The sequence below is a fragment of the Zosterops lateralis genome (genome assembly GCF_965231275.1).
Source record: "Zosterops lateralis genome assembly, chromosome: 1".
Lineage (NCBI taxonomy): Eukaryota > Metazoa > Chordata > Aves > Passeriformes > Zosteropidae > Zosterops > Zosterops lateralis.
Genome location: NC_139762.1, coordinates 133,822,956 through 133,832,968, shown reverse-complemented (window position 1 = coordinate 133,832,968; position 10,013 = coordinate 133,822,956). Strand labels below are relative to the sequence as shown.

Sequence of the window (10,013 nt, the reverse complement as noted above, 5' to 3'; positions counted from 1 at the left end):
CAGTTTGCCAATTCAATATATATTCCATCCGAAGTGGGCTATCAAATAAACACTCTGAAGTCAGAAATCAATAGGGAAAGCACTACTGAAAGCGCTTCTCCACGTCCCATGACGGTTACTTTGAATGGAGTTCTGTAATACAGAACATCAATGAAAATATATCAGACCAGCGCCGCCGATTTCATAACAAAATTATTTATAGATCCTATTTGAAAACGCCTATTTGGAAACTTCTTCTAGTCCCGACAGCTAGACTCGCTCGTATGAATAAACTAAAGCACAAAAAAGTTTATGGAGTGAAGACTGTCGTGTGTCACAGACAAAGAGGAGTGAACTGTGAGCACTACCAGGCAGCGTACTTTCACCTAAAAGCCTCCAGCGCACCTGTTTCTCGAGACAGAAAAGAGCTCAGGAGTGTTAAACCCCCCGAGAGGGCCAAGGCGAGTGCGCGCCCACGGCGGGGGCGCGGAGAGAGCCCGGGGGGACGGACGGACAGACGGACGGACGGCGGGGCACTGCCCACGGGCTCCCCGCGGGAACTCGCTCGTTCTTTCCCCGCACACACTTTTCTGCGATCCTCCGGTGCTGACTGCAGCCCGGGCGTGCTGACAGGCGCAGAAAGTTGCGGAGCGGCAAGGGGACGGTGCTGGCGGCTGGTCTGTGCGCTCTCCCGGCGCCGGCTCGACTGGAGAACACTGAGCGATCCCGCTCCGAAACACGGAGCGATAGTTTGGGCGGATTGCGGGGCGGCAGCGTGAGCTCCAAAGGAGCGAATGAAACAGAGGCAGCGAGGAGCCTGCTCAGCCCGCACCGGAGCGGCTCCCGGCTCTCGCTCCCCATCCCTTTCCTCTCTCCCCATCCTCAGCCTCTCCGGCAAAGTTTCACCATCGGCCCGAACTCCGGACCCCGCTACTGCTCCCCACGGCCGCCTCTCTCGCGTCTCCCAAGAACGAGATAAATAAAAGTCTGTTAGAGGGAGCCCCCCTCAGGAAACTTACGTTTGATCTGCCTGGGTTTGCTCTGTTTCCTTCGGGACATGCTGCTCGGCTGCCGCTCCTGCCTTGGCTCCAGGTACAGGAGCGGAGCGGGGAGGGGACGGGGCTGGAGGAGGGAGGGTGACAGATCAACAGACGGGATTCATAGAGCCGCCTGGCCGCCTCTGAGATGCAAAGTCAAATGACAGAAAAAACAAGGAGAAAGGGAAAGAGAGAGTGTGTGCGCGTGACGGAGGGAGAGGGGAAGAGAAACGGAGACCGGGGCGGGCCAGACGGAAAGCGAGAATGAGTGGAGACAGCGGCAGAGAGAGCGGAGGGAGGGAGCAGGGGAAGGAGCGAGGGAGGGAGGGAGAGAGGAGGAAGGAAGAGAGAGAGAGAGGGAGGGAGAGAGGGAGGGGAGACCGGGCTCCTCGCTCGCTCTCTCTCCCTCTCCCGCCCGCTCTCCGCCGTGCCCGCGCCGCCCGCGCTCCGCTCCGACTGACGGGCGGCGGGAGGGGCCGCCGGGGAGGGGGCGAGGGAGGGGCTTTCCGGGCCGGGGGGGCGGAAAGAGGGGGGCGTTTGTCCGTCAGCCTTGACGGGCAGTGGCTACTACCAGCGACAAGTCCGCATGCAAATCGCCTCCTGCCTCCGGGGCACGGGCTGCCGAGGCGGGAGCCTTCAATCGTCCCAGCGCTGCCGCCGGCGCTTGTGGTGGTGGCGGCGGCGGGAGCCGCAACTTTCCTGAAAGAGACACGGCGGGCGAACGGGCTGAGAAACTCGGTGACAGAAGGCAGCCGGCACGGGGATCCCCGGGGCGTCCTGGCACAGGCGGTGTCCCCACGTCCCGCCCTCGGCCCTCAGCGCTGCCCTCAGCCGGGCTGGCCCAGGCCGGGCGGTCCCTCCCTCACGGCCCAGGGCGGGTCTCCCACCGCCCTGCCCGGTCTGAGGGTCCCGCTGCGCCTCACAGGTACCGCGCCCGGAGCCCGGGGTGCTGCCTGCGGGCGGGAGAGCGAGAGAGTGAGCTGTGCCAGCGTCCTTCCCTGGCGGTGCCCTGGCCGCCTGCGCTGGGCTGGGTGGCCTGAGGAGCCCCGGCCGTGCGGCCATGGCTGTGCGCGCTGCCCCCGAGCGCCCGGGGTTGGCTCAGGGGAGCGAGGAGACAAGACTGACTCCCTCGTTAGTTTCGCCTTTCCCAACACTTATAAATAATAGTGAATATTTTTTTTTTCTTGCACAGTAGAAGCCGGAATTTGGCGCTGCTGTTGCTGACAGCTGTTAAGTGTTTGGACAAAGCTAAAAGTATTAGCAGTGCTCGTGTTTGCAGGCTGAGTCTGTGGACAAAATTTCTCTTGAGCGTTCTTGAATAATCTCATTTACCTATATAGTTGTAAGTGACCCACTATGAACAGACTGTGCTCTTCCCATCTCAGTCCCTTTCCAAGCTTTGCACACCCATTACCACCTTCTCAGTGTTGTCAAACACTACTTTTTAAAAATTCTGGAAAAAAAAAACCAACTATCCACACAAACGAAAGAGAATCAGCCTGATTTCATGGATGCCAAGGAAGGACATACGATACTGAAATATGACATATGATACTGAAATGTCTTTATTACTATGCTTCCAGAAATTTCAGATCTGACGCACAAATGTAATACAACAGTAAGTGTTTCTTAGAGCTTCGCTTGCAGGACTTATGTTCAGGTAAACTGCTAAACATTGCTTTCAATCTTACCTCTGTGGTCAAAATACTCTCAACAGAAGCAGTTTTTGACTTGACATCCCAACACATTCCGTGCTCCTTTTTTGGGGCAATATTGCAGAAGTCTTCATACACGCAGCAGGAATTCTAACACAGCAATGTACTAAAGTTTTCCCTCCTATTTTGTTAGAAAATGGTGTTTGTAAATGATAATTGAATTCACAAAACCACTTTTTTTAAAAAATAAAAGAATATGATGGAATCTGTGAACAATATTTAACATTACTTGTTGTTCAGATACTTTGAAGAATCTGATTATATAATAAGTGTTTTCTGTTTAGCTGAAGTGATTGTGGTGTGCCAAATTTGTATTTCAATTTCTTTCCTAGAGGTGTATGCTCCTGGTTAACTGCCAGTGTAACAGTGGTGGTGTTTGTGGGAAGGTGTTCTATGTGTGATAAAAATAGGGTAAAAATTCGTGTATAAAATAATAATTTGATGTATAATGAAACAAAGCTAAAGTAAAATTGTAAAATCCAATAGAAGGGTAACCGTTCTCTCTCAGCCTGCTAATCTCAGTTGCAAAGACAGGACGAAGGTCATCAACTTAGACAAAAGACACTGGCCAACCCTGATAAGAATCACTTCCTCGCCAAGGCAAGGAGAAATTCCTTCCTGACGACGATGCCAATTTCATCAACCTTCTGGTGCCACAAGCGGAATGAAATCAACATAAGACAGACTCTTGGAATTGACATAAGAAAGGAGCCTTCCCGGAATGAGACAACTAGACTTGATGAGGTCCGGGAGGGCCATCGAAAAGAAATCCGGACTATTCAACTCACCTTGGACACCTGGACTGCCTAAGGGCAGAAAATTCCTATAAAACGGTGGACTGAGAGCTGCACTGGTGTGGACTAGGGCGTCTGGTACATCGGTGCGGACCTCTATCCACCCAGCGCGCGCTGACAATTTCCTATTATTGTGGTTTTTCTCTTTTTCAGGTGCTCGATATTCTGTTATTAATAAATTGTCATTTATTAACCTGAAATTTGCCTTTGCATTTATAACAGATTTGGTGCTGTGACTCGGATTCGGAGGAAGCTGCGGGGACCTGCGATCCAGGAGGGTACCCCTGCTGATTTCGGCGGCCTGGTGAGTGAGGAGACCCCGCGGCTCCACCCGAACCTCCGAACCAAATTTAGGAGCGAGAAAACCACAAAAATAGGACAGGGGAAAGAACGGATCCGGGGGCAAAGAGAGCTTGGGAAGGCAAAGGGCCTTTGGAAAAGTCGACTTGCAATTGCTCGTAAAACGTCTAAGTGCACGAAGACATCCACGCAGGAAAAGGAGCTGTAAGTACTGCTGGTTGAGCGGGTGATCGGGCGAGTGTGTGAGACGTGATCTGATCACGAAGCGAGTGTGGACTTCAAGGTCGCAGTTCCGTCTTTTCCCGCGAGGGGAGCGGTCGGCCACGAAGGAAGCGATTTCGTGTGAAACTCTCTTGCATTGCTCGTCAAAACCGGGACGAGGGAAGTCTCGGGGACCGATCACGGAGTGGGCAAAAAGGGGAAGGGTACGTCCTGTTGAGCTCGGGAATTGGTAAACCCTTTTTGCCAGCGGACCAAGGTAAGGGTCCAAAGAAAATCCGAAAGGATTGAAAACCGATCAGGAACCCTCGGCACAGCTCGCTGGAGGGGGAGTGATCGAAAAAGCCCCATCCCCTGAGAAACAACCAAAGACACAACGCACAGGCAGAAAAGTCGACTTGCAGGGAATTTCGAAGATTTGGTAAGGAAATTCGCGAAACATGGGACAGAGAAAGAGTAAGCCCCAGAAAAAAACCCCAGAAAGACCCCCCACTGGTAAGGGAAAGGGAACCATGAAAATCCCTCGAAATAGTCCCTTGGGGTGGATGTTGGAGCATTGGGGAGATTGTCCACAGAGGAAAGAGAAATCTAAGGAAAGAATGATTTACTATTGCATGGATGTGTGGGGTGGAGAGAAATTGGGGGAACACCTCACGTGGCCGGTAATGGGATCATTTGAAAGCTGGACATGTAGTAAGTTAAATCGCTATGTGAAAAACAAGAGCCCCTCGGACCCCGAGGAGAGGGAATACGCCCGGCTTTGGCTAAACACCCGAGCTGGTTTGTTCCCGATAAAACAGAAAGGGCGGCCCGGAACCGGGACCGAGCCCTGGGAGCCCCTAGATCACCTCCCACCTCCCTACATTGGGCTGAATTCCCCACCCTCTCCAGAGCAAGTGGTGCCCACAGCCCCCTCCGATCCTCCAAACCAGCTTTTGGGGGCACAGGCATCTCAGGTGGGGAGTCATGCCTCCCCTCCATTGTCCCCACTGGCAGCTCCCTCACTGCCACCCCCGCTCCTGCCTCTCCCGTCTGGCCTGGGTCCGTCGGCGGCGCCCCCGCCGATAGATGCCATGACCGCGGGAGCCCCCTCTGAGATCCCGTCTGCGCCAGCTTGGGGGCACTCTCGGTCACCTTTTCCGCCGCAACCAGGGTTGCTCCGAGCGGAGGAGAGACCCCCCTCTGCTGCACAGGCGGCAGTCCCGCCCCCGCAGTCCGGGAGAGGGAGACAACCCACTGCTACCAGTTCTCCCCCTGCTAGCAGAACCCGATTGAAAGCAAGGATGGTGGGTGATGAATGGGGAGAGAATGAGAATGTGGGACACAGTTTACTTCCATTAAGGGAAGTACCAACTGCCCCAGGGGTCATTGGATTTGTGAATGTGCCTCTCAACACGGGAGACGTAAGAGCGTTCAAAAAGGAAATGGGGCGATTGTTGGATGATCCTTTTGGTGTGGCGGACAGGTTGGATGAGTTCCTAGGGAGCAGCATTTATACATATGAGGACCTGATGGCAATCCTGAGGTCTTTATTCAACAGTGAGGAAAGAGAGATGATAAAACAGGCAGGTATCAGAGACTGGGACCGGAGGAACCCACAGGGGACACCTGGGGATCAAAAGTGGCCCAGCTCTAGCCCAAACTGGAATGCACAAACAGAGGACGGGAGAAGGAGCATGGTAGATCTAAGGAACATCATAATTCAGGGCATCCGGGAAGCTGTCCCAAGGGGTCAGAACATTAGCAAGGTTTTCAATGAATGTCAAGGGAAAGAAGAGTCCCCCTCTGAATGGATCGAGCGATTAAGGCGAAGTCTACAGATATATTCTGGGACGGACCCTAATTCCCCTGTGGGGGAAGTGCTGCTCAAAACTCAGTTTGTGGCAAAGTCATGGGAGGACATTCGGAGAAAATTGGAAAAGATAGAGGGTTGGCAGGACAAAAGCTTGCAGGAATTGTTGCGGGAAGCCCAGAAAATATACATGAGGAGGGAGGATGAAAAACAGAAAGTACAAGCTAAGGTTTTGGTAGCTGCGGTGAAGGAGGTCCAGAGACAGGAACAGGCTTCGGGGAAATATAAAACCTTACCCCGAAAGTCTCAAGGCCCCCGAAAAGCAGCCCCAGACACAAGAAGGGAACTGCCCGAGTGCTACTATTGCAAAAGGGTAGGACACCTTCGGAGGGACTGCAAAAAGAGAATGAAAGATGAAAAAGTATTTCAGGAAGATTAGGGGTGTCAGGGGCTCTTCACCTTGGGGACCAGGACATCTAACGAGCCCCTGGTAAAACTAAAAGTAGGTCCCCAGCGTCAAGAAACCGTTTTTCTGGTGGATACCGGGGCAGAAAGGAGCACTTTACAAAATCTACCAATAGGGTGCACGGTCGGTAAGGAGAAAGTTGTGGTGGTGGGTGCAAAAGGGGATCCCTTTAGAGTACCTGTGATAGAAAGCGTGGAGATTGAATCAGAAAACAAAGTCTGCCTAGGGAATTTGTTGTTGGTAGAGGAAGCTGATTACAACTTGCTAGGGAGAGATATGATCATCGCTCTTGGAATTAGCATAGTTGTAAGAAGTTCCGATCTTGTGGTGAAAATGTTTAAACTCACTGAGAAGGATGAGGCAGACATCAATCCAGAGGTATGGCACTCTAAAGGGGAGGTGGGGAAGCTAGAAATAGACCCTATTCATATTATAATCGAGAACCCCGAGGACCCTATACGGGTCAAACAGTATCCCATTCCCCTGGAAGGGAGAAAGGGATTGAAGCAGGTTATCGATGACCTCTTGAGGGGAGGAACAATAGAGCCATGCATGTCCCCCCATAACACCCCTATACTGGCTGTAAAGAAGGCAGATGGAAGCTATCGGTTAGTTCAGGATTTGAGGGCAGTGAATGCCCGAACCAGGACTAGGTTTCCGGTAGTGGCCAATCCGTATACTTTGTTGAATCGGCTCACGCCTGAGGATGTGTGGTATAGTGTGATTGACCTGAAGGATGCATTTTGGACTTGCCCTTTGGATGAGAAAAGCAGGGATTACTTTGCCTTTCAATGGGAGGACCCCGATACCAACAGAAAACAGCAGTTGAGATGGACGGTGCTTCTGCAAGGATTTGTAGAATCCCCTAATCTATTCGGGCAGGCCCTGGAGCACCTCTTGACTCAGTTTACCCCAAAGGCAGGGACGAAATTGTTGCAGTATGTGGATGATCTGCTAATAGCAGGATCTTCAGAGGAGCGGGTGAGGGAATGCACAGTGGAATTGTTAAACTTTATTGGAGCTAAGGGTCTGAAAGTTTCAAAATCCAAACTGCAGTTCACGGAGCCCGAAGTGAAGTACCTGGGGCATTGGCTGTCCCAAGGGAAAAAGAAATTGGACCCTGAGAGAGTCGCGGGAATTATAGCATTGCCCGCGCCAAAAACTAAAAGGCAGATACGCCAATTATTAGGGCTCCTGGGATACTGCAGGCAGTGGATTGAGGGTTTCAGCGAAAAGGTAAAATTTCTGTATGAAAGATTAAACACCGACAGGGTGAAGTGGACCGAACAGGATGAATTAGATTTTCAAAAATTAAAAGAGGTTCTCATGACAGCCCCAGTACTGACCCTTCCAGATGTGAATAAAGAATTCCAGTTGTTTGTAGATGTTAGTGGGCAAACTGCACAGGGAGTCCTGACTCAGGAATGGGCCAGCAAAAAGAAACCCATAGGATTTTTATCAAAAATCCTGGATCCTGTGAGTCGAGGTTGGCCTACGTGTTTGCAGGCTATAGTTGCAGTGGCACTCCTGGTGGAAGAGGCGAGAAAGATTACCTTCGGAGCCTCTCTGGTAGTTTACACCCCTCACAATGTGAGAAACATTCTGCAACAAAAAGCGGAAAAGTGGCTGACCGATTCCAGGCTTCTGAAATATGAAGCCATCCTAATCAGCTCCCCAGGACTGGAGTTGAAAACCACCTCGGCACAAAACCCTGCACAGTTCATGTTTGGAGACCTTTCTGAGGAACTGTTGCATGATTGTGCTGAGATCGTGGAACTTCAGACAAAAGTAAGATCAGATTTGGAGGATCAGGAATTGGAGGGGGGAGAGAAATGGTTTGTGGATGGGTCGGCAAGAGTAGTCGAGGGGAAAAGAAAATCAGGATACGCAGTGGTGGACGGCAGAACAGGAAGAGTGGTGGAATTGGGTCCCCTAAGACCCGAATGGTCGGCCCAGGCTTGTGAGCTTTATGCTCTCCTGAGAGCTCTCAAAGGGTTAAAGGGAAAGAAGGGGACCATATTCACTGATTCTCGGTATGCGTTTGGGGTGGTTCACACTTTTGGGAAAATTTGGGAAGAAAGGGGCTTGATAAACACAAAAGGGAAAGGTTTGGTCCACGGCGAAATGATTCGACAAATCTTGGAGGCAATCAGGGAACCAAAAGAGATTGCGGTAGTGCATGTGAAAGGGCATCAGATCGGATTGCAATTTCAGACGCGTGGGAATAACCTGGCTGACCAAGAGGCAAAAAGGGCAGCATTACTCACAGTGAGAATCCCCGAGGTGATTGGGGAGGAAAACTCCGGAATCCAAATATGTCCCTCTGAAAGGGACATTGAAGGATTTAAGGAGATGGGAGGGGCATTGGAGATGGGAAAATGGAAATTGCCGGATGGAAGGGAATTGGTCCCGAAAGGTGTGGCCAGAGGGATCCTGAGACGCCTGCACGAACAGACCCACTGGGGAACACGGGCATTGGCTGACCAGTTTCTGAAATTCTTTGGGTGCAAGGGGATCTTTGAGTTGGCAAAACAAGAGGTACAGGGGTGCGTGACTTGCCAGAAAGTGAATCGATCCAGATCCAGACAAGCGGCTTGGGGAGGTCGTCCTCTTTCATACCGGCCGTTTGAAAGGATCCAGGTGGATTTCACTGAATTACCAAAGGTCGGGAGATATAGGTACTTATTGGTTATTGTGGACAAATTGACACATTGGGTAGAGGCGTACCCAAGGGCAAAAGCCACGGCTCAAACGGTTTCCAAAGTATTATTAGAGGAAATAGTCCCCAGGTACGGAATCGTGGATTGCATAGATTCAGATCAAGGGACTCATTTTACCTCGAAAATCATAAAACAATTAACCGAGGCCTTGGGAATCAGATGGAAATATCACACCCCCTGGCACCCTCAAAGTTCAGGGCAAGTAGAAAGAATGAATCAGACCTTAAAAACTCAGTTGGCAAAACTCATGCTGGAAACTAAGATGTGTTGGGTAAAATGCCTTCCCCTTGCTTTGTTGAACATAAGAACCATGCCTCATTCTGATACGGGACTGTCCCCCTTTGAAATGTTGTATGGGATGCCATACAAACACGGAATGCCTGTGGGACATCCCCGAGTCGAGGATGTGCAGTTACAACCTTATCTCATCACTGTGAACAAAAATTTACAGGAGCTCAGAAGGCGTGGACTCATCCCCCAAAGTGCCCCTCTCGGATTTGCAATTCATCACATTCGGCCCGGAGATAAAGTGTTAATCAGGACTTGGAAAGAGATTCCTCTCGCCCCGCAGTGGGAAGGACCGTTCCTGGTACTACTCACCACTGACACCGCAGTTCGAACCGCTGAGAAGGGTTGGACTCATTCATCAAGGGTGAAAAAGATCGAGGACTCAAAAGCCTCGGACTGGAAGGTCACCACCCCTCCTGGAGAGCTCAAAATCAAACTCAGGCGTCAACCTAGATGACCGACCAGATAAGTTGTAATACCCCAGGTTGTGAGTGCTTTCCTTTCATTCACTTTGAATGCGTGTACTGTAAACAGGTTTGGGTCACCCATTGTTGGAGAGGGAGTCGACCTAAAGGTTTGTGCACTAACTGTCTAATCGAGGAGCAGGTTAACACAGACCGCCTCTTAGTACTTGCCACTCGGGCCGGACTTTTTGAATTAGATTCTCCTGAGTGGTATCAGATTTTCAAAAAGGGAATAAAGG

General features: G+C 51.2%; 1 protein-coding gene across 1 annotated transcript in view; it reads right to left on the bottom strand.

The window, feature by feature from the left end:
* The window catches only part of ZFPM2 (zinc finger protein, FOG family member 2), a 308,739-nt gene extending 307,361 nt beyond the window's left edge, over positions 1-1,378 (bottom strand). Inside the window, exon 1 of the mRNA XM_083855434.1 lies at positions 999-1,378. Within this exon, the coding sequence (XP_083711560.1) occupies positions 999-1,038 (40 nt within the window). The 5' untranslated portion in view covers positions 1,039-1,378. The remainder of the gene's footprint in view (positions 1-998) is intronic.
* Between the last annotated feature and the right edge of the window lie 8,635 nt (positions 1,379-10,013).